At 43.8% G+C, this 25811-nt stretch overlaps 1 protein-coding gene across 1 annotated transcript in view; it reads left to right on the plus strand.

Moving 5' to 3' along the window:
* Positions 1-8893: 8893 nt before the first annotated feature.
* T265_12547 (hypothetical protein) overlaps positions 8894-25811 on the plus strand; it is a gene marked incomplete at both ends in the record, with an annotated part of 43767 nt that continues 26849 nt past the window's right edge. The window contains 9 exons of the mRNA XM_009164271.1: positions 8894-8967; positions 9001-9118; positions 18209-18304; positions 18342-18430; positions 18472-18620; positions 19830-19909; positions 21873-21933; positions 25263-25495; positions 25543-25567. Coding sequence (XP_009162535.1) covers positions 8949-8967; positions 9001-9118; positions 18209-18304; positions 18342-18430; positions 18472-18620; positions 19830-19909; positions 21873-21933; positions 25263-25495; positions 25543-25567 — 870 coding nt within the window. The remainder of the gene's footprint in view (positions 8968-9000; positions 9119-18208; positions 18305-18341; positions 18431-18471; positions 18621-19829; positions 19910-21872; positions 21934-25262; positions 25496-25542; positions 25568-25811) is intronic.

The raw sequence follows: 25811 nt of genomic DNA on the forward strand, positions 1-25811 counted from the left end.
TCAAACTTAGCTTGTAGTTGCGACATGGAAGCGAGAATCGAATCGAAATCTGTAGAAGCAGTCGGTGAGGGGCGGGAGACAGAGTTCACGGGGTTTCTGGGGTAGGTTTCGTGGATTTTATCGGCCATTTGGGATAACTGCTCCAAGCTGTGGTCATCAACGAAAGCGCTTATGACTCGGGACATGGAGGGTGGAAGTTTGTCGAGCCATAGTTTGGCAATGACTTCCGCCGCTAGCTTACGGCCGTAGAGAAGACTGTGTATGTGGCGAAGCAGTTGTGTTTGTCATCTGTAAACAAGTTCGACAGTGGTGAATAAATCATGTAGCATTTTGTTTTTGGACCTCCCTGTCCTACTGATAACGGCCGCTCGAAGGACGTCGTAGGGATTTCCCCTTGGAATATCTTCCAACAGATCTTCTACTTCTGTTGCTACGTCACGTGGAAGATGCTGGACGATATATGAAAATCGGGTGGCTTGGGAAGTGATGCATCGGGTAGTGAAAACGGCCTCCACCTGATGAGACCATACCCTGCGGTTGCGAGGATTATAGCCTGGTAAACGTATGCTAACTGCATTCTCGACTAAATCCGCCCAATCACAGTGTGCCTACATAATGACCGGGAAAAAGAAATAACATTACGGCGACTTGAAATGAAAAGTTTTCAAAAAATATCTAGAAAGACTCGGGCACACCAAAATTGTAGTGGTCTAGCTACCCAATAAGTTCCTCTACCGGGAGTGTGTGGAGAAGAAATAAAAACAATAACGCCAGGTTGAGTATACAATAATAAAGAAGTCAGATGGTATAGGCTCGTTAATAATTGTTCTATTTTTAAATAGTTCGTCGTTGGCCCTGGTCAGCGAATAAACAATAATCCAATTATGACGGTCCAGGGATCTTCTTCTGAACAGTTCCACGTATAACAGAGTCCAAAAATGGCCTGAAATGTTTTGATATCAGAGTTAGCACATGAGACTCGCGAATGACCACCGCAAGCGCGAGCGAAATCAGAAAAGGGAGTCGAAGCACGCGATTACGTCTGTATTGCGTGAATGTTTTGTACAAGTGCGCGTCTTTGTAGTTTTACATATTCAAACAAATACGAATATACAATTGATGAAATACGTAGGGTCATGATCAAAGCAAAATAAAGGTACAAAACACCATAACGCACACATGTCCTCACCAGTTCACATCGACCGCACACCTATCAGCCGCACGTATATATCGATGACCGTTTTTGAAATCGGGCAGCGTTGCTCATTGTAGTTGTTGCGAATTGTTACAACTTTTGACTTTTGTTATTTCGGGAGGCATTCCAACTCACATCAGAGCGCTTTCTAGCAAACTCTTCGAACACTTTTTTCCAATTCTGTTTCCCCACCATGGACGCAGCTGTCTTATTACCTCGTTTGGATGGCAGCGATGAACCACCCGGAACCCTCAAGTTGCCCAAGAATATCCCGTCTTGAATGACAACCGTAAACGGCTCATCCAAGACGTTCATGTACGGGGCTGTCCCCGAGCCGAAGTACGGCGTCGCGATGACGGTACCACGACTACCACACCAAGTCTGATGGCTTGCCCGTAGTTCACTATATCTCTAATATTTCTCTGACGGGGGTGTTAACGTGAAGACCGTTTCAGTCCGTTTAAGTTGTGCAAGGACTCGAAAGCATTGACCACCTTATAGTGCGTCTACTTGTTCTGCCCACAAACCAAATAGCTCATCCAACGACACTATAATTGGCTCGCTTTAGCGGTGAAGATCAAACATTACCCTAAGTCACATACAACGTATGCTGCCATCATGAAAAACAAAAAATTACTAGCTGTGATGAAGTACTTGGCTTCGGCAGAACGCCTGTTGCAACCCTAGACGAATTTTTCAAATCCAGGTGGCGGATGTCCGCTCCAATTTGAGTTTGCGCGGGTGTAATGAGCGTGATTATTGTCCAAGTCGTTTTGAGGTTATCTCACACGTGAGAAAAAACGCGAAGAAACAAGCTTTTCCACAGAATTTCCCACTCTTCCCATGGAGACGTTGGGCGAAGCCGCCGAAAGCCATTAAACTACGAATTCCGCGCCCACAGTGGATTTCAAATTCATTTAAACAAATTCTAATAAAACTGCGACCGCGTGAAGAGGTCTTAGGCGCACGAATAATTACCATCAAATGCTAAACTTTAGGTTGAAGTTTCCCCACTTCGAACGACGGTTTCAGAGAAATTTTGAGGCACGTCTAGGACGCGGCTGAGAAATCGCCAATATTGGAAAACGTTGACTCAAAATGGACGGAACATCCAGATAGTTTTCCAGCTGAAACAATTCCCTGAACGTTCTATAATCTACATGGTGTCCCGAATTTTTTTCAGGACCAAAGCCTTGTCAAATGCCGTGAAGGTTCCAAAGGATACAGCCTCAATTTCTCAACAAACGCTTGTGAAGCCACTTATGAAGCCACAGCAGACGAAGTTCAAAGACGAATATGCGCCAAAAATTTCGAAAAGATATTAAGTAAAACAAATTTCAAAACAATCACGGATGATGAGATTGAGTTCTAGACTAAGTGTATATGCAAAGAAATGCAACGTTTTGACGTAAAAGTTTTTATTCCATCACAAGGGTTTGCAAGATAATGCATGGTGAGTATACGGGGCGCCCGACACCCTGGTTCATCGGGCACTTTTTACCAATTATTGGTAATTGATGACCTTGAAGAATCACCCACTTAAGCAAATCACCAATGCAGAAAACTTGCAGCAAAAAGCCCATACATAGACATGGCCAGGAAATAGTTAACTGGAAGTCCTGTCAGTTTTTGAGTAATTGATTCCAACCTGCGGCTACCTGGTGCCCTCTACAAAAGGGGCTCACGCATCATTCGCAATGAAACGGTGTAGAAATCGATATTCACTTGCTTGCAAATGAAAAACGGTGAATATGAACTTTAGAGCTACACATTTGTGCACCCATGTTTGACAAATATGGTTATGCTGTTAAATGTGGATTTTTCAATTTAATTTAGCTATTTTAAAAGAGGCCATTCAATTGAATTAATCGTCGTTCGGTTTCCGCCCAATGAAATTGAGATTTCGAAAGCTACGACGTGTCCCTGATGGACTAGAGCAGACGCACAGTTGAGTTCGGTGTACCAGTCCAAACTTTTGAGGCCCGTCTAGGCATCTCATAGTCTGAGCGATGATGCGAAAGAATTCCACAAGATTTTCCGCCAGAGGTGTGTTGTCTTCAGTGGACAGTAAGATTTAGCGGCAGCAAAAGTATGAAGGTAGATTAATATGACCTTTGGTTCCAGGACATTCGCAACAAAATGCAACATTTTGGCACAACAAACTTCCACCCCTTTTGCGAAGATTTTGCACTTAAGTCCATGGTGCTGCCAATGGCCGCTGAATTAGTCCGCCGAAGCTATAGAAATGTCTTAGCTGCGAAACTTACGAGGAGTTAGTCAAATCCGTTTGCGCATTTCAGTGATATGTCGCTCGAACCACTGTGTTCAACCGGGCTAACTTCAAGGACACCCACCACCGCCGATTGGCATATGATTGCCAGTTTAAAAGAGAAAGGAAGTAACCAAATCTTAACATAAATCAACGTTCCGTAGTGTGGCTTAAAAGGAATGTAGCAACTACAAAATGTTCACTGCAAAATGCGGACTTGTAGGCTGCTGAATTCGTTGTGCTAGTCAGTTGTGTCGGAGCATGTTTTCCAGTAATCTTCGGTACCACTGAGGGTTTTATGAAGCAAACCTTCCATTGAGCAGCATACTGGAAGTCTAGTTGATGGGTAGGTGCACCGCTCTTGAGGATCCCCATTCTCAGATATGCACAAATATTTAGTAGAAAGTGCGGTATATTCAGGTATCTGCACGTGAATTACTAACGCTACAATATCTTTTCGTTTGAAATAATAACAGTTTTTAGCTAATCTACGTCACAACGCCCAACGACATTGCCAAGAAAATAAGGTTGACCATGATTGATCATGATAACCCCCACGTGCTGTTACCAACTTTAGCTAATTATCATAGCTGTTGGGCCCGTGTGAGTGTGTGGCAGTGACTGAGTGTTCAACAAGGCATGAAAGCCCAATCTAATAGTTATCGGTGGCCCTCCATACCATAGGCTTACACGTTGTTATTTACTTTGGCTAATTATCATAACCAGAAGGCCCATACCCATGTGCACCCCTGATTGAGGCGCAAACTATGAGTAATAACGTGATACGTTGGCGAACAACGACCCTTAACCGTCATAAACGCATGCGTTTTTGCCCAACTTGGCTAGCTGTTGTTGTTTTCAGGCTCATGTCCATGTGTGCTGCTAAGTATGAGACATCAATCATACGTGGTAACCTCAAAAAACAACGGCTTTTGTCATGATGAAAGTGCGCATTTCCGCCACGCCATGCCCATTCTTGAAAGTTACAAGTTATTGGTTGAATATCTTCATTTATTGAATGGACTGGTGTATCCATAATGCATTGTCACCTCATTTTGTTTTCCGTAAACCGTCCTCACCAGATAACGAATTTGAAATGAAAAATGTATGTTCTGTTAATCTTGGTTTATATTTTTGTAAAATCGTTCAGTCTTCCCACTGGTAGCCCCTAGTAGGCAATGAAGAATCACTACCCAACTATAAACATCTCCCAACACTAAACGGGCTATGTCTACGCCCCAAAAACTACCTCTGATGACATTTTAAACCATTTTTGCTTAAACACGCGATAACGCCACCGCCTACAATTTTGCTGGCTAACCGCCTTGTAACATGTTTGGCTACCGGGGCACTTATGCATCAGCCACAGTTTCCGGAACCAACTATTCTCACCCCTGCTCTTCTTACCTAGCTTCATGGACGATTCCACAGGTGTCCATACACTTGGTGAAGCGAAATTTGGTCAAAGCAGCTTCTCATATCAGCATATATCAAGGCCAGTTTCCGTTGACCGAAGACCGCCGCTCCTTGGTGTCTCCACTAAAACGTCGATCATCGTTTTTTTGAGATCGAGCAGTATCACATCGCAATGGTAATTAGAAATTGTGGACACTCAGACGGGAACTGTTTTGGGCCGCAGCCTCGTTGCGACAAAGTGCTAGCATGCACCGATGAATACCGCCGGTTCTTGCTGATCTTAATTTAACACGATTTCCTAGGCGACCTTACCTCTCCTAACAATCCCAAATGACTCACATAGGATGGTTATATATGGAGCTGTTCATGAACCCAGGTACGATGTCATGATGATGGGCACTGCCGCCACATTCCGCTTGATGAACTGCGTAGTTCAATGTGTCCACTGTTCTCTCACCAAGCGTGTTACATATGCCTAAAAGACTGCCCCGCTCGGCTAAATTTGTGCAGAATTTCCTATCTGTTGGTCAGCTTGTTATACTGTCTGCCTTCACCACCCACGAACCGACTAATTCACCCCATGGCACCATCCAGGATTCAGTGCACCGGTGAAGATAAATACTCGCCCCGAACCAAATACAGCGTGTGTTGACCATCACCAAAAGGTTCAACAAACTCGCTAGCTTAGGAGAATTTCATTACTTGTCCGTGAGTTGTCTGTTAATTGAAAGGGAGCTCGGAAATGATTGAAATCAAATCGGGGATTAAGGAATAAAGTGAGTGGCAAATTAGCTCAGCTTAAATGACCACACGTCAGAGGGCGATAGACAAAGGAAAAGAGCCCGGAATTCAGCAACACGGAAAACTTGAGCCACAGTGCAAGTAGCAGAGGTTTTGAAGATCAAATATTGGTGACAGGGATTAACCAAAACGTTGAATTCATCTGAATGACCTGACTTTGACATCTAACACCACCTTTTCCTCAGGTTGGTAGGTTTGCTAGACGTCAAAACAACTCCACAGCCAAGAGGGATTGACAGCCGTAATGGTATGCAAATCTTAAGGAGATTGATCAGTCGGGTTGAAACAATCTGATAAGCCTATCATAGAGTTAAGCTGGCAGATAACAAGTGTGTGGTTTTTTCGGCCAGTTTACGCGGCGCTCATGGATGAAAGACAACAGCGCGTACTACACTACATAACGGGGCACCAAAAAATGTAGAACAACTTGAAGTGTTGTGCCCCTCTTTGGGTTACACACTTAAATCGTCATTATGCCATCCACATATCATATCAGTATACAACGACACTCAGACGTCACTCATTCTGCTCCCACGGATGGTAGTTTGATTTAGCTAGTTTTGCCTAGTAGCAGGTGAGCTTGTCGACCTCGCTCTGCAATGTCTGAGTAGAACCGGATGTGACCTGAATCTGAAAGCTCCGCATACTGACAGCTGAGAACATAAAGAGCAGTGCTACACCTTTTTTCGTTCGTGCCTTTCAGGTGAACGACAGCCACTGACCGACAAGAACAAAAGTGACCCGGGAATCTTGGGCAAAAGCCCCGATTCTGTGTATCAATCCGTGAATCCGTGGATCCGCGATGCCACGCAGCAGCTACCCAGGATGAGTAATTTTGTCTGATAAAAGTTTGGTCTCTGAGCCTACGAGCCTTCCCACCATGTCCATGCGGTGTGCTTTCTGGGGCGACGGTGAAAAGCCCGTTTGCAAAACCTCGTTGCATCGGGATATAAATAACAACTAGGTCCCCTTGGAGGCGAAAATAATTCAGGAGAAAGTGGTCAACGACCACGAGGCGAGGTTTTTAGTTCACGTATTTGAAGCCAGCAGCCATTTTCGTAGCAGCTCGCTGGACACGCTCAATGAGGGTGTCCTGAGGTGAGTCCTGAGAAGACAACTTGGTATATTCTAGAAGCGGTCTGACATGGACTCCGCAGATTATTCCGAATTCCATACAGTGAATATGCCCACCAAGCTGGGTACCAGACTGATATTGCTAATGTCGGTGTTTGTCACATTTAGACACTTAGTCGCTAATTTCTTCCTCTGGTTCGCCTGCAACTCCTCGTTCTTAGCTTCGGTACGCGATGGATCAGAGGCGTTTTCAAGTAGCGGTGCATTACATTCCTGCATACCGGCATTTCTGGTTGCAACACAGCTTGTTCTAAGGAGACGGTGATTTGCCAGTATTGACCTATGCACCTATTAAGCTGACCACGTTTGAGTATGTGACTAATCCATATCGCTTTCAATGCATCCAATAAATGAACTAGCGACTTGCACCATATTTGAATTGGCCTACAGCTGTCGCTTGACCATAGGCGTAAGCCGTCGCAAATGCTGACTGACGCGTTTTCAGTACAAGATGGCGTTTATTCTCCGCGAATACCAAAGAGAGAAACAAAACACAGGTAATTATAAGTATTTCATTAATGGCTTGTGCGCTACCCATCCGAACGCAAATCGAGGGTTCACGCCGAACGTGTGTTGCAGAACGAGCAACTTTTCTATTTACTTTCATTGTGACAATACTAGTTTCTTTGGTTAGAGTTTGTTTATTATAAATAAGTTGGATTGATTTCGTTCACGTCGTAATAGACTGAAACCTTTATCCGGCCTCATAGAGTACGGGGCACCGGTTTACTTCCGTGTATGGTAATGGTGAGTGGGAAAGATGGTCACGAAAAGGACATCAGAATTGAGACTCTTTGTCTACATCAGTAGTTTTAGGACACGAAATAGAAGCCGAACCTCCGTTTGTGAGCGGATCTAGGGCTCAGTTATTCGCAGCATTGGACTCGTCGCCAGTGGCTTGGGAGGGTTCTAATGGGGCAACAAAATTAGGCTATTCTCTCGCAATGTCAGCATTCTAGATTTATAAATTAGAAACCCTGATGCTCTAGAAAAACCTACATCAAAAAGAGTATAAATATGATATGTCATACGAAGTTTTCACAGGGTAATCCCACTAGTGGCTTGATGCAAAAGCGAGTGGCCATCTTTGACCAAGGATCGGTTTGATTGTTCCTCAGGCTGGATACGCCGATAGAATCATGCTCATAAGTTTTGCTGTTGATTATGTTGATATGTTCTCTGCAAAAGAGAGAACTCATCACAGTAGATGAGTATATATTAATGATGATCTATATAATGATCTATATTAATGATTCGCGGTGGAACTTATTCAGGATGAACGAAACCTCCAAACTGCCTTGCCTCATTAGAATGACAGTCAGAAATCAAATTTTGCAGAAAGCTTTCGTTTAGTCCACACTATTCCCTATATTAGCCAACAAGTTATTCGGGTACGAACATGAAAGTTAGATTTTCCACGTAGGTCAAGCGAAATGCAGTCTCATTGACTTACTGAACATCGTACATTCGTTTTTCTGTTCTAAGACACGAAGCTGCTTATCCACGTGGATCGGTTGCACACAGCGTACAAAACGCGCTGAGTAGCAAACAATCCATTTACCATTATTCATTGTGTAGCAGGGTTGAACAGATTGTGAAACACAGATTGAATACAGGTAACGTGCACATGCGAAGAGCCTATGGTGATTGTAGACTGGGATCGCATCGTATACAATCACAAGAAAAACAGATTTCTCGGGAGAGTTTCCCACCTGAGAGCATTTTGTTAGGGGTAGTCAGTTTAATTCAGGGTTAACTTTGTTTGTTTCTCTTACCTAATGCCTACATGCCACGGGTGTGCGTTTTTGCCGGAATTGCTAGAACCAACTTATTTTTCTTTATTTGGATATCATAATTTATAACACTATGCATCTTTTTTCTTCCGCGTTGTCATTTTTACATCCATCGCGAACAAAATTGTAAGGCAACCAGTCACTGTTAGGTTTTCGTCCCGCACTATAGAAATACATCCCCTTATTTCGGTTTGCCAGGTTATTTCACTCAACAGTTGAATCTTTCACATTTTTTACACGTTGTTTGTAGGCAAAATATCGAGATGTTATTTTGTTCCATTTCAGGATATTTGTCAACCGGAGTCTTCAGCTTGATAAAATCAAGTTCTTTGGGTTTGATATGGATTACACTCTTGCCGGTTGGTTTTAGTCGATGAAGACAATTTTTTCAGAATACAAATCCCCAGATTATGAAGAACTTGCTTTTGACACACTGAAGGAGCGCTTGGTTCACGTGGGGTACCCAGAAGAGATTCTGTCATTCAAATATGAGCCGTCTTTCCCGATTAGGTAAGTTAATTCACTGTCGGCATTATTGTCCGCCTAGCTTCTACTGAAGCTTTGAATGCATTCCATTGTTTGAAACCCAAGTGTTTATCATATTGCAAAGAAAACACCTTGTCCTTCCTCATGTGTTTGTTCAAAGATGATCCAGCATACGATAACTCAGTGAAACGATAACGACTCTAGTTTCCTAACAAGTCCCGCTTTATTCACATATACGAATGTTAGTTAGTGTTACTAAGTTGACGTTTGTAGCAGAGAGGATAACGTGTTTGTTCTGGGCACCAAACTTCCTCATAACTAAGGAATCAAGGTGGTCATTGTGCGGATCGTTTTGCACCTGATTTTCCTTGGCCTCATAATTTGGCGTTCACTACTATCTGGCAGCCTGTTTTTTTGTGTCCAGCACAGCTTTTTACGAAGCTGGGATATGGTTGCCCGTTAAAGCGGCTGCATTACATGGTAAACATAGATGTGTCACCATTGGCAGGCTGTTTCACACTGAATACACCATGCTCTCCGAGGATTTATTGATTTTTCCAGTTTAGAAGTCTTGCGTCCATCTCTGACATCAAATCACCGTGAGTGCTATATAATACGACAGGGTTTGTATCCACTGAAGTACTAGGTGGAAAGTCACCACCACCTGTCGAAAAGTTATTTTGGCTGTTAGGTTGTGGTTACTCCTACGATAAAAAAGCTTTCGGTGGGTATTGATTCATAGTAGCTAGTCTTTTATCATAACTCTGTTTTACTTCGCATGGCATTGACCAGCAGTCAAACGGGTATTCGTACGTTTGATATATTTTGAAACATAAATGCTTGAATGGCGGGCTGTTTAATGGGCCAGAAGTTGACACATTACTGACTATAGTCTACAAATAGTTGGGATAGACGGTCTCAGGAAGTGTAAGAATGTTTCGCGTACACGGTCACCTACCAAGATCATAAACCGTTCTGTTTTTTATTAAAATTTTCTTCGGGTAGGAGCACAAGTATCTGTCTCTCTTCTTAGGGGTGTCAAGTAGTGGAGGTTTTTTATTTGGAAAAGTTTTTTAATAGTTCCGGCGCTGGTTCCGGTTACTTCTGGCTGCACCTCAAAAACATATCAGCACTATGTTAACTTGAGGATGTTTTTGTGTTGCATTTTCGGGTTATTTCCGCCTCATTTTTTGTAGTCTCGCAGACGCCATTGGTCATTCTTGAATTTACTGAGTACCATGCCAGGACCAATGAGGATATCAAATACAACAGGTCAACAAATGTTAAAATCCTCATTTTTTAGCGACTCTGATGCCTACTCTCAGAATTGGATGGCACAATTTTGCTGCAAGGTGAAACGATACTGCAGCGTTTACGTAGACAAAGGCAGCGTTGCGTCTGAAACATAAGGATGATTTTTCGCACATGGAAATAAGTCGATGCACCTTGCCCCATGACAGATCAGATAAACTTAGCAAGGGCTATAAAAACCGATAGCCCTGGCTGTTTGATTCATTACCTTAGGGTCGCAATGGGTAACAATACGAAGGTCACGAACCTCAGCTTCTCGTGGTAACAGTCAATCCCCGAACGTGTAGGTGACATCTTGTTAGGTTGATCCGTAGGTTGACCTCTATGTCCAGTCTTCTGCCATAACCAAAGTTTACCAGCAATATCTGCGCGGACACTGCATCATGTCTTCAGTACGCCCAAAATGATGTGCTCCCACGCGCGAGATAGATTGTTCACGTAGATATTGAATAGTGTAGGACCCAGTATCGATCCAGTATCTCTCGGATACTCCAATACCCGCTTGTAGTAGTTAGAAATCTGTCACTGTTCATCTAGTGGCTGTCTCGCAAGAATTCGACTAACTATTATATAAATGCTTGTTGGAATTGGCTTTCCTGGTTAAGAGCAGGGATCGTCATGACGCGCTTTGTCAAGCGCTTTACTGTTAATACAGTATCTCCTTAGTGTTGCCGATCAGACGACCCTGGGAAAACTTTCGTGCACCAGAAAAAAACCCACATTGGTTGGTCACTAAAGCACACTGACCCGATGTTTGTAATGCGTTGATTTCAAAGTAATGCTACAGGAACCTCTTCACCCATAACTATATCACCTTTCCGTTAGTCGATTTCAGACTAACTGTCCGATAACTAGTCGCGTCTTGTTTGTCACCAATGATGGCTTATTTCCGCACCGTCGGTATAAGACTTCCGCTGACCGATTAATGATCAGTACTTGGGCCATATCTGTCGCCAGGTGGCACAGTATCAACAATCGAAACTCATCAAATCTACCAACTTTCTGTTTTTTCCAAGTTTCCCAAGTTTCTCCAGGTTGAACAGAATCCGTGGAGCTACACCTATGTTTCTTCCAGTCTTCCATCGATTCGGGCTTTATACGGGTTCTGGCTTGTGATTTACTGAGTAGTATGTTTGCTCCCAGTTATCCTCCATGATTTGATCCACTTCAAATCTCAATGAGGGTTCCGCATCTACTATCGTCAGTCTTTAACAATTAAGACAAGACCCCGGCGCGGCTGTTCTCTTCCATTCTGGGTTAAACGGGACTCGCACGCTTTCTGCTCAGAACACATCCATTATACCTCGCATAATCCACTGAAGTCCCTTCCGTTCGGTAAGCGTTTGCCAACCTTGGTTTAGCACATGAAAGAGATCTCAATTCCTTAGTCATACAAGGTGAGCCTCGGACTGCCACCACTGCTTTTTTCTTCAGAACGGAACATTGGCACAACGTATGCAGATTGGTCTGAAACATGGATCATGGCAACTGCGGGACATACAAGTAATCTGGGTGGTCCTGAAGTGGCAATGCAACGGGTAACTGTCTCGGATCGGCCGCCAATGATAAGCCCGGTCATAAGCTGTTGTGTCGTGTAGTCGGGCTTCTGTTCTGGCTACACATGGCTAGGTTTAGCCGTGCGAAGAAGGCCAACAATGAGCAGCCCGACGAAGAACAGCGAGTCACCGTATTATGAGGCGTTCGGTAAAGTTGCTTGCACTACCTTCCAACAGGACTGTGAAGTCGGGAAGGCGTTTCTTTCAGCCGTCCAGCATATCCATATTTAGGAGGGCAGCGAATCTGCCTTCCCCGAGAAAGGAGGCGTTCGCCCAACGGTTGTCAGTGACCGACTGCGCATTATTCAACAGTCGGAATACTCTCAAAACTAGGGTACGGTGAGGCTTAAAAATCACCTGCTGTACGAAACCACAGTAGGAGTGAGAGTGTAATACCTTACTCCATGCGTCCTCGGGTCAGGATGAACCCCTGCAGCCAAATGGGTCAAACTATTTAGTAGTTGGTTCTGGGAAGGGTCTCCAGAGAAAGCCCTAACCACCGCTGCCTCTTAGCTAAGATTTTTTCAGTCAGAGGCTAGGAAGAGAGCCGCGGAACAAAAGCTTTCATTCTTCTACTGTCGTGTCGGTTGATAAGCCCGGTCATAAGCTGTTGTGTCGTGTAGTCGGGCTTCTGTTCTGGCTACACATGGCTAGGTTTAGCCGTGCGAAGAAGGCCAACAATGAGCAGCCCGACGAAGAACAGCGAGTCACCGTATTATGAGGCGTTCTGTAGGTAAAGTTGCACTACCTTCCAACAGGACTGTGAAGTCGGGAAGGCGTTTCTTTCAGCCGTCCAGCATATCCATATTTAGGAGGGCAGCGAATCTGCCTTCCACGAGAAAGGAGGCGTTCGCCCAACGGTTGTCAGTGACCGACTGCGCATTATTCAACAGTCGGAATACTCTCAAAACTAGGGTACGGTGAGGCTTAAAAATCACCTGCTGTACGAAACCACAGTAGGAGTGAGAGTGTAATACCTTACTCCATGCGTCCTCGGGTCAGGATGAACCCCTGCAGCCAAATGGGTCAAACTATTTAGTAGTTGGTTCTGGGAAGGGTCTCCAGAGAAAGCCCTAACCACCGCTGCCTCTTAGCTAAGATTTTTTCAGTCAGAGGCTAGGAAGAGAGCCGCGGAACAAAAGCTTTCATTCTTCTACTGTCGTGTTGGTCAAACGCTCAAGATGGGGTACCTCAGCCAAGCTTTTTTTGGCCTAGGCAACTGAAATGTATCATTCGCCGTTACAGGTCTCCGTTCACTGACTCCCCCCCACACATCCATAACCGAAGTCCTTCTGACTCATTTAGTGGTTAATCGCCTACCCTTTGCTCCGTACCTAAGCTTTTGTCCGGTAAAATAAATAAAACCGAACCGTTATTAAATTCAAGAGGTCTGTTACACATTGCTGCCTTCAGCGCCTGTACTTTGTGTCGAATTACACAATAATTCGCTCCTGCCTAGACCTTGTTCTCTTTTTTGGTGTATGTTGTGTCTCCGAAACAAGCATATATAACTCCATTTCGGTCATACGTATCCGTACATACCCAGATTCCTCGCACTTTAATTTTAGTATGTCTGGTGATCTTGAAGCGATGACTCGTGGTATCTAAGGTGTAGTAGTTGTGGTTGGCCCCAGGGCAGAATGGGCCTTACTGGACTGGATTTCAGTGCTCAAGTTCAAGTGGTTACGCTGTTAGATTAACTGGTTCGACCACGATCAGTGCATCTCGATACGGTTGATTTTGTTTGTCTGTTGTGTCAGCATACACTAAAACAGACGACAACTCTGACGCTGAAAAAAGTGGCTTCTAAGGAGGTCTGTCACGGTCACTGCGTTTAGCGATATAGTGATTCTGGCAGGTGATATGAATGGTCAGTTTGGTTGACGCTCACCGCACAGATAATGGGGAATGATTTCGTCAGTTGTGTGCTGAACATCATTTTTATAGCCCGCACAAACTGGCAGCCGCAGCGCCATCATCGTGTGAATTGGAGGCCGTCAACTGCAAACCAGTTGTGGATTCACTTGAGCCATGTGACACTCAGCTACTGGTGGAGAGCTTAAATACAAGACTGTCGTTCATTTTGGAGTATACCACTGAACTCCGATCATGACCCTGTATGAGAATGCGTATCTTTCCAGTTTCAATATAAAACGCGCCGGTTGATGCAAAGCCATTTAGGTCACCACTTACAAAGCGTCTCTGTGGCTCAACATTATCGCGTTGTTTTGATTGGGGAGTTTCCAGAACTTGACGGATACGGTAGTTATAGTTGTGATTTAGATGATGATTGGAGAATGATAAAAGAGGTCGTGACCGTCGAGGCCGTCTGCTTGAGGTTCGTCGCACAAGTCAATGAACGCTGGATCAGCGGCTCTGAATGAAGCCAGAAAAACTATATTAGCGACAAATGACTATGATGACGTGTGCAACTATATCGGACTCTGGATAATGAAGAGTCAAAGGATTGACAGAGTGTTTGCGGATCACCAAAGCCTGGGAAATGGACAAGAATTTTGCACGGGTAGAAGCCGCATTCGGTTTCAAATAACCTTGTCAACTGATCCGATGACGCTGGGTTTCAGTTAGTCGATCTCCAAAAAATACGTTCTCAGTTTATTCACATAAAGGTCGTAATAATCTATGGATTGAACACTGAAGAACAGTACAGTCGGGTCCGGCCAAACCACCCTCTGAAAGAACTAACTGAACCCCAGTGCTATTTTGACTGCAGTTCTGCGTTTAACTTGACTGCTTCAGCACAGCTTAACACCTGACAATGCGGCTTTTACCCTGCACTCTTCAAAAAAGATTGTCAGTCTGTCGTGACTAACCCAACGGTCCTACTCTAAGCAAATATAGTGAGAATCTCAACAGAATGGAGCTCCTAGATAGTGATTCTCATAAAAAAATGTAAAAGAACATCGTGCGAAGTTTACCGGGACATTATTCTAGTGACCATGGGCTCCAAGATCACTCTGGTATTATCCGACGCAGGTTGATCCGTCATCGGACGGGACAGACTCAAGAGATTTAAGCTGGCTTTTACCGTGCTCGGGGTTGGATCGATTACATTCTCACCTTGCGACAATTATTGGAACTGCGTGACCCTTTCCGATGGTCATATTTCTCGATCGCAACCTGCTTTTGACTCCACTGGTCAGAACCTGTGACTGTCTGGCGATGAAGTGTGTCCTCTATAAATTATTTTATCTTTATAATACTTTATATACTATGTTCTCAAAGACCCGTACATGTTTACAGCGAATTTTTCCTAAATTTGTCACATTTAGTGGCATCAGGCAAAGGTGTCCGCTGTCGCTCTTTACCTTCGTCTTTGTAATCGATATACTGTTTCTAACACCTCGAGGAACAAAAACCGCTATCGAGGCTTTTGGTCGTGAACATTGAGTGCACCAACGATATTGTCCTTAAAAATGAGGAATATTTCAAATAATAATTCTGATATACATTTCGGCATGAGCCTCGTGCGTGTTTGATGTAATGGGTTTGTGCGAGATTGGGGGAAATCCAGCCCAAACCTCAAACTTTCAGGTGAACTGATCAACGTTGTAGATAAGTTCATATACCTGGGCAGCTGTATATGGCCCGGTGGACTGACGAAAAACGAATTGACTCCGTAAATTGGGAGGGCCCAATCCGCGTTTGCTAACTTTTTACATGACATCAGCCTGACTGTGAAGTGTAGAGTGCACAGTACCGTGGTCCGTTCTCTCCGAATTTATGAGTCAGGGGCGTGACTATAACATGTGGAAGACCTTCAAATGCTCCCTATGTTTGACTATGGGTGCCTGCCGTATATTTCGCAGGCCCATTTGGAAAACCATATCAGCAATACTGAAGTGCGCTAGATGGTCTTCTTGGAAGTTCATTCTCCTTCGATGGACCAGCTGGTTACACGCTACATAATAGGCTGGTTGGGCAATGTGATTCTTATGCTAGAGGACCATTTGCCTCTTGAGGCATCGTCGTCCAGCCTTGTGGTGGATGGATATAACTCAGTGGCAGTCAGTCCATGACCTGCCAGCGAAGCATAAGAGCCCTTACCAATCTATTCAATTGTGTTGGTAAATGCCCTCTCCTCAGATGGGGATTGCGGGACCAGACAAATCATTTGACGCCAACGAAGTGAATGGATCACCGTCTCCAATGCGTGACTTCCATTCCCGTATTCTCTTTAGCCCCGATGGATGAAGCTGTAGAAGCTGGAACGATTGCGTTTTGATGAGCCAGAAAACTGAACGGGACTGAACTGTCGGGGATCTGGGGTACTTGTTGTTTGAGACTGATTAATGCCGCTTTGATGCACAGGAGCACGACCCCATCCACGTTTTCGAGTCCGATCATGACAGTACCACTGGTGGCCGCATATTTCTACTTCTGAATTCCCGAAATCGATGTACAATCGGGTCTTATTTAATCTAGTAAAATGCGGCAAAACAAGCCATCCATATTCAAGTTCACTCCGTGACCATCTGAAATTTCCAACACAAATGGATATGATCTTGATATTGGTTGTCGAATCCTGTCAGATTGTCAATATGACTGATACGTGCGCGAACTTTCTCCTTATCAAACAAAAATTACGGGCACGAAGGTCTATTTCTCGGGCATGTATAACTTTACTCAGTGTATCCACCGCACTACGCATCACGGTCCTCAGGTGACCGGGCGGATGACCCATGGTGTATTTCGAAGTCTGTACACTTGTGAGGGCATATGATGATCCTTCTCTACGGAACTCAAGGCCACTTTCAACAGCCTTGGGTGGATAGCCTCTTCTGTTTGCTTATAATGGGGATGGTTCTTAGCACTATGAATCCTGTCCACTATCAGGCTGAACTCCTCCATATCTGCATCTTATCTTGCCTCAGCGGTCTGCTCTGCTGATTTCAGCAGGCGGGAAACTATAACACAGTTATCTTTAGAAGACATGATCCCCTTATTCGTCGTTCGCCTGACGTTTCCTCTGTGCACATAAATCAATCTGCAGGTGTCATTATTAGTTGTCTGAGCTGGTGCTGGTGAAAGCTAAGCTGACCAGCACTCTGGATTCTACCGGCGATAACGGGTTCCAAGGTTTCTTGTTGTATTTCCTCTTTTTTCAACGGGCGTGCTGTGCCCGGTTTCACTATTCGCATTTCTGTGTGGGTTAGAAAAATCATGGACAGTTTTACAGATGTGTTCTTGACTAACAATATATGTTTTACCAACGAATTCACATTGTAGCTAACAGCTCATACCAACGAGCAGTTGCTTCCGGGGTGCTATCGTTTATTATACAAACGCTAGCTTTCCTACTCTGGCGCATGAATGCAGATACACAACTTGCCTAAACCAATCAGGCAGCCGGACATTTGAACAGCATAGTTCTCTATATCTTTCAATTTACGTATGGCGCTAATGGCAACATTCACTAAGAACGTCAAAGATCGGATGTTTTTCTTTAGAAAATTTGCTGTGTCACTAGGTTCTACTATCACGCTCGCATAGGGGTATAGCAAACATATACTCAAAAACATTCAAAAATTTCTGTTAAACAAAAGTATTCAGAACAAGCCATTATACAGAAGTTGGAGCTCCACGGTGACTCAAAGTTACTGGTCACCATGACTAACTCAAGTTTATCATGTTACGTATTACTCTCCCAGCGTAAGTTTGTCTGTGGGCGTAAGAGCTCTGGACTACACATGACTTCAAACTGTCATTGCCTGTATACAGAAAACTGTAGAAACATGAGTGACTTGAGCCTGTTTGGCTAAGACTGCGTAGCTGAGTCATTATAATTTCTGTTAACGTCTAACGAGAGTTTGGCCCTTCCAGTCCAACCTTTTTGATTGGCGATATCCGCTCACGTGTTACCAGATAATTAACTTGAGTGTATTCAGTGCCTTCAGGAGTGCTGCGGTGGGCACTAGAAAGTACCTCACTAAATGTGATTGCATCTACGGGATCTGTTGGTTCCCCATTCTAGTGGTAAAGAGATCTTCGGACAAATAGAAACTAAAGTGAAGGGGATGTCAGAAAGGTGAATATTTGAAACTGCATTGGTATTTGCGTTGTATGACTTTTGTTTGTGCACCAGGCTATAATTATCCTTTGCGTGAATTGAGGTTTTCAGGCCACTTGATTCCTAACAAATTGAAGTGTACATGTATGGCTTATAAGCTGAACCATAATTCAGTCAGTCGATCATCACATTCAACCGGAAGTATTTCGCTTTTAGAGGCCTATGGTTCGATCGTCTGTACGGGACCTTTCTGAAAATCGATCAGTTTGGGAATATATTACGGTGTATGCGGGGCTTCAAGTTAGTACAAGGGTATGTATCTGTTCCGTTTCCACATGTCCCCACCTAGAGAGCAGTTACGAGCGTTGTATCCAAACAAATTCATCAAATATGACGAAAAACGTATCGAGATTATGAACACTTTATTCAGTCTTCCAGGTGAGCATTCTTTATACTTTTTGGATGACTATTGGTTGTAGAAATTCATATGCTATCATGCATCATAAACATGCTTATCAGTGACCCAACGCATATTCAACTCGACAAAGGTGTCAAGAAGGGAAATTTGTATATGTCATACACCTCGGTGTACGAGGATGTGCGTGAAGCTCGAGAGTGGATGCACGAGGTGAGACTTTTGCACTACTTCGGAGTATTTGCTTTCTGACTTTGGGCGCAACTGCAGCTAGTCGGAGCTCGCCTTTGAAGAGGTCATGTAAATAAGTATCGCCGTCATCTGGAAACTAATACTGTAGATGTTGGTGCGCGCAAGCATAGATGAACTTTGTACCCTTTAAAAAGCTTACTTGTCCTCTTACAGAGGAAAGTCACAGTGGCGTGATAAACGGTCTTCTCAGGGGGTTGATGCTGCAGAGAATGTTGCAACCGAGCGTTTATTCTAGACCTGGAGCAGATCTGTTACCAAATGTTAATTTAGCTTTCAACAGACACTGAACCTAAGACCTTAAATTTAAAAGTGCTCTTCAAGGAGATTCCTTACATAACAGTCCATGTTTTGCCCTAATAGTCTACCCAGTCAGATTGGCTAGGAAAATATTAGTGTGGTACTTGTTAGCATCGGTAGCACTCCGTGTGCACGTATTATGTTTGAATTAAGGCATTGGGAATTAACCATAAGGCATTATAACCTTCGGGATGGGGATCCGGACAAACTACTTGCCTGAGCACACTATCATATTCACCTCTTATCGCTACGATTAGAAACCATAAGCTGTTTGCCTTTCGATTAGCAACACAATAGCCTGTTCGTTTAATTCCATGGTTGCAGTTGTCCGCAGGCTACATTGTGTCAGTTGAGTACACCTCTTGTTGAAATGACGACTGCGGATAAAATGACTCTAAAAGGGACAATTTATAATGCGCTTGCATTTTATATGTGGTGGGTAGAGTCATTCGTTTGCAACGATTCATTCAATTGCTAATACTTAATGAATTGTCACGTCTTCACGTCTTTTACCAGTGCTTTAGGTATACAGGTACGGCGTCTTGGCTCATTTGGCTTTCTTATTCAATGTTTGTTTCTGATGAACGTAAAGAAATGCAATGGAGAAATAATTGTTTCTCTAACTATATTATTGGGACTAACTTTTCCCCTGTTGTCCGGCTTGTCTGTCCTAAAGGCTTGATGTGAAGGAGCAGCCGTTTTGTGCGAATCGTTCAACAAGGCTTGTGTGCTTTATAAAACAGCCATCCTTCACGGTTGACCAAATATTACTTCGTATTGCCTCTACATGTAGTGGCAGTTCTTTATTTGAATCTGTTAACCGTATTTTTCAGGGACGTGAGCGTGCAATCAAACTTTTATCCTCTGCTTTAGGGCGAATTGAAACGGCGCACATTGGCTGACATTAATCGATATTTGGATCAGAACCCCAAGCTTTGCAGTTTATTGGATCGGTACGTCAGCCTTCCCATTTTTTTCGACTCATTGTGGCTGAAAACTCGTGGAGTAACTGTCACGTTTCGGTGGTGTGACCTCGTTACATGCCAGAGCTTATGTGATGGTTTTCGTGTAGTCATTACCACCATTGATGTCCGCCTGTGCTTCACGTGGTAGTAAAGCACAACTAGTAACCTCGCGTTTGGCTGTCTGTGGATTACACACAGCACATGCAGTGTTCAGCACTTCATGCATTGTGATAGCCCCTCTGTATAGGGCCACTTTTTAGCGTTTTTTGGTAGTGTATTAGCTTGTGTGGCCGGGTTTGTCTTGTAGTTTTCTTCTACCGATGTGTAAAAAACACTGTTCTGCTGATTAAGATCCACCTCACAGATTTTGTTTTGATTCTTTGGTATGAATAGCAGTGTCTCCGCCATTCTCGCGTAAGCCTGGTCAGTATACCGCTACCAGGTGGTTCCACTACACTCGTTTACTGAGTCGTACCTGACCATGGAACCACTTAACTAGTGGCTGTCACAGCGTTTATCATGTAAGCAGTGGACAAATTGATTGATTCCGGATAAACCAAACGGAACCGATTTAACCTTAATCTGAGCGGGGGAACACTAAGCTAAGTATGATCTGAATTGCGCGATGTCAGCAGTGAGCCTCTGCCACTTGATTACAAGCGTTCTGTTGAGGATGTAGCAGTCGTCTCAATAAGTAATCTCGTGAATAATGTGAGAGCATACTGATCTAATGTTTAAACTTCCCAGTCATATTTAGATCAACTGGATTCATAGACAACAGTGTTGAATAGCCTACTCGTTCTAAAATACCGCAAGGAAAGATACAAACGAGCTTCGAATGGATGCATCATTGATTGTTTTCTGTAGCTCAGAGTTCCACTGATTTTCAAATGCAGGATATTTTGCCTGAAATCTAGAGATCACGCTTACCTGATAGGTCTCAAATACGACAAAATAGGTTGCACTCGGTTGCCCAATTTTAGTGTAATTGCGCGCAGTGCTTATAGGGGACATAACCTTACTCCCTCGAGCATCAGTCCAAACAAATATCAGGTGACATCTTGCTTCCATATTTGGTAGAGGAACGTCGTAAGCTTGTTATTTTCTGAGGCTTTTTAATCCCACTACAAACTGAATGCAAATGAATGATCTATTCAAGTTGAGCTATGTCTAGTAGATGAGCCATCAGGATGGGTCGGTAGGAATGTCTGTGGCTGTTGATCAACCTCAATACGTTATATGCGTTTTCTTGTGGACACGCCCCCTACAGGTTTTACTTTTAGTTGCCAAAATGCAAGACCACTCAGTCTAGCTAGCCGAAACTTTTCCTAATGCTGTGACAGGAAGTTTTCGGCCTGAGGAAAATACCCCGTCAGACAATGATAAGGATGCAGAAACATTTGTATCGATCTCCTCGTTTGACTGAAACAATCCATAAGGACTGTCTAATCGAAATTGTCAACGACATCTGTAAGCAAAGCGGACATTTTAGCTGAAAACAGTCCGCTCATTTGTTGATCTAAAGTAAAAACTATATCCTGGCACGTTTTTTTAATTTCTGGAATAGGGTTTGTCAGAATTATCTGCGAGTTGGTCCAATGGATCCATTTAAGATCGATTACAAGTTGTCAGAATGGTGATCCAATCAATACCTTATTGAGTTGGGCACCCGTGATTTATCTGTGGGCCATATTTATCGACCATGTTAATCGGTTTCCTGATGCTTCAGCAATTTTGGGAGTTTTCATATCCTGCTAGAGCTTCCGTTCGAATGAAATATCATTCTGTACTGTAACCAGCGTGTGGTCAACATGCGGAATTTATTATCCCTACTCAAAACAAGCTGGTGTTGTGGGGGGAGCTTGCTTCTGCGTTACTTATTTGACCTTTCACTCATTACTGGAAGCCATGAAATTGCACCCTCTTGTTGTGCACACATTTTCTATTTCAGTTTACGCAGTAATGGAGCTAAAGTGTTCATACTAACCAACAGTGGATTCAAATACACCAATGTGAGTTAGTGGTTTTCAACAATTTCAAAACGGTGAAAAACAAGAAGTACCATTTTTAACATGAGCCCGTCTTTATGGGTATTCAGTATGGTTGAAGGTGTTTGGCTTGGCTGCTATGTAATTGTCTGTCTGCCTATTTCCATCTTGGTACCCAACCTAAAGTGTCTCTCAATTTTTTTCATCCTAATAAATTTTCATCTGAAACGAAAGATCAGATTATTTATCTGAGCATTCCTATACGGGACAGCACAGTGAATATTCATCTAGACGGGAGTAAGTAATGACTGCGACCGACGCACACAGTTCGTAAACACGCTCCTTGTCACGAGCAGAGCAATTTTTCAGCTGAATTACCGATTAGTTAGGTTATCTGTCTTCACATATTTTTTGGAGCTGTCACCGAACAGGGTGAAATTGCAGGCACGCATAGTCGTGCGTAGCGAGCAAACGCATACACGGAAATCAAGTAAATTCACTTTTAACTGGTCCTATTTTTTGATAGGTGGAGAGGATTTTAGGAACAGGAACTTTGGAAGGTTGTGTTTCTGAATGTTGAGTGTGACCAGGGATGTGGTTAGATACACCACTTTGCTCAACACGAAGTTTTATTTTCGAGCTGAGTGAAGCAATAAAAATTACGAAAGACGAAATAGGATGTTAATCAAAGTTTCATAATCAACGTAAACATCAACGTCCCAAATTAATGAGTGCTCATGCAAGAACTACCTGCTCTTCGGTATTCACGCCACCGTAATTTAGTTCTAGAATTTCTGGATTTGAGATTGATTCACTGTGCGCAATCGTATTCAGGATTAAGATACCCGACTGAGAGTCTGGCGTCCGAATATCCGGTTGTGTACTACTTTTTGTGGAAAACCGTCCATTTAACAAACGACCTAAACATGGTATAGCCTTACCTCAGTCCTCGTGACGGTCCACGTTGTACTTCTTTGTATTTATTTTACTCGTTAACTGACGGCTCAAAAAATAGTGTTACTGACAGTGTTCCCTGCGCTTGCCCAAAGACGTCTCGAAGTATGGCCGACAACGGATGGCCAGTGGCTTCCGTACAAGCAGTTTTCGGCCAGTCTGAGTGACCATTCAAAAGTCCACCACGTAACTCAGTGTCAGACCTTCGCTGAAAAGTTCTTTCTTGTCCGTATTTGATCACTAACGTCATCGCGTTGACTTCGCCGTCTGTGATGGTGAAATTTCCTGGCCACTTCAGTGACACAAAATTATTGTATTAGACACGACACAAAATTTCTTCAAGAAAACATCCGACAGGGCGTGGGGCATATGGATCTCTAACGCGATCAATGGTAATTTTTGGTTTCCTAATGTATGCTTCCATGTGCTTCCATGTGGGGAGATGAACATAAAAGTTCACTTTGCAACGCTCCACACTCACCCGGGGAGTATCTGTGCCTTCAACCTCACGGTCGTGTTACATATGGAGCGAAAATTCTTAGTGCTTGATCCACCGAATTGTTATATCAAATATTGCTCATCAGGTTTAAAGTATGATATGTTCCGGGTCTGAATGTTCAACTATGAACACTGGAACAGTCCTATCCGTCAGTATGAAGTCAGCGTGTTTGTAGCATTTGTCTGGTGGTGAACTTGCGGGAATCAACTAACACTAAATTTTGCGTGTGGTGATGACAAGTTACTCTCGACTACTGGTAACTTGATGATTTTCACGTAGCTGATTGTTGACCCTTTTGACGCTTCAGAAATTAACGCTGGTTCAAGTAGGACATAGGGTTGACGAAAACTCGGGGACTGCGCTTGCCTGATGTGCCCCAAGAAGGGTGGAACCGGTAGTCCACTATCAAAGATTTTTCAACAAACTTGTGACTTACGGAAAGTATACTTTCTTGTTGGGAAACATTACTCATAAGGGATAATAGTTCTCAGCAACACTCAGGGTTGAGCTTTTGTTCAAGATAAGGTTGGATATGTTGTTTTATTGGAGCTAAACGACATTGATTATTAGGTTCTGTTGGCTCGAACCAGTCTTCGGTGCAACACACTGATTGATATGGAGAGGAGATTCAAGTAAGACCTCAGTAAACCTGCATATGTGATGCGCCTTAAAATTTATTCACGTTTAAGGTTAATCGGTAGCTGTTGTGAGTGTTACTATTAAGATATATGGGAAAACTTTTTCCCGGTGTGGTTCGAAAGATAAAATTCAGTCGTTTGGTTTATTGGTCGAATTCGAACAGACAACATGATAGACTGCCGGGAGCAAGCCTTAGTAATTTATAATGTGAGCGATTGTGGGGAACGTTGTTTTGAAGAGGAGGGCTACTATATACTAAGTCTGCCAATACTAAAGGAACGTGCACGGCTGTTAATCAAGTGTAGTAACACAGGGTGCAAGTCAATGACAACAACGAAATAATACGCATCAAGAATAGGTATTTGTCGGTTGTTATAGGAGATCTGGCCAGCTCCATCACCCGCAACGCCTACGCCAGCATTCGACCGCCATCCTTTTGTTTGTGTGATAATTATCGGCTTTCGGTAGTGAGAACCAACTGAGCTGAATGTGAAGTTTATCACCAGTAATTGCCTGTCTGTCTTAAAGCACATGCGGTGTGTGGTTACAGGTAGACTGACGACATAGCATTCAATTTCCACAGGAAGACTAGATCCTTCACAGCAAGGCAGAACAGACGTGCTAATGACGGTCTCTATCTAAAGCAAAAGTTCGCGAGTTTTCAATTCGGAAGCAACTTTATTCTGGTTAAAGTGGTGTTGTTGCTTGTTCGTTTGACAAAAAGCACCTGTTGAATCCGGAGTACGCGAGCGGAGTCTGTCCCAGACAACTGGAGTGAATCAGTGATAGTGCCCGTTTTCAAAAAAGGGGCGCGTAGTGAGTGTGGTAACCACAGGGGAGTTAGCTTGACCCCGGTCGTAACGAGACTGTTGGCGTCAATTGTGCTTCGTCGCCTTACGGTGGCTCGCGAGATACTGACTCGAGAGCAGCAAGCGGGATTCCGGCCTGGTAGTGGTTGTGCTGACCAAATCAGGTGCTAGAACAACGCCATACGTATAAGCGACCCACAATTCTAGTATTACTGGATTTCCGAGGCGCATTCGACTCGGTTGATCGGTCTGTTCTTGAGACGCTTGCCCACCAAGGAATGCCCCGGAAGTTTGTAAGCATAATACGTTCTTTGTATTCTCAGACTTCCGGACATGTGAGAGTGTACAGAGAGCTCTCCAAAAGCTTCCGCACACAAAGCGGTGTCCGTCAGGGATGCCCACTCTCTCCATTCCTTTTTAACTTTGTGATCGATGAAATAATGAGACTGCAGGGTCTCCAAAACCAAAACCCTGGTGTTCAAATAGCCAGTGAAGAAAACCTTGTCGATCTGGAATATGCAGACGACATCGTTCTCATGTTCGAAGAGGAGGAGAAGGCGCAAGTATTCTTGGATGAACTGACCAAAGTCATCCCGTCCTTTGATATGCACTTTGCACCCACAAAGTGTAAGGTCAAGCTTGTGGACGTGCAGTCACTGAACACGACCTTACGATCCAGGGAGAGGTACTGGAAGTTGTGGAGCGTTTTAAGTACCTTGGAAGTTGTATTAGTTCTGATCGTAGTGTGACAGATGAGGTGAATGCACGAATCTGAAAGGCTCGGGCCGCGTTTGCTAACTTGAGACACCTATGGCGTCAAAATGGTTTATCCCTGAATCTGAAGGGACGAGTGTATCAAGCTACAGTACGGGCTGTTCTGTTGTATGGCTGTGAGACTTGGCCTATTCGAGCAGCGGAACAGAGACGTCTTCAGGTGTTCGACAATCGTTGTCTCACAACCATAGCCCGTGTGGGTTGGTGTCGGCGAATCCATAACGAGG

Source organism: Opisthorchis viverrini (assembly GCF_000715545.1).
Source record: "Opisthorchis viverrini unplaced genomic scaffold opera_v5_4, whole genome shotgun sequence".
NCBI classification, from domain to species: Eukaryota; Metazoa; Platyhelminthes; class Trematoda; order Opisthorchiida; family Opisthorchiidae; genus Opisthorchis; species Opisthorchis viverrini.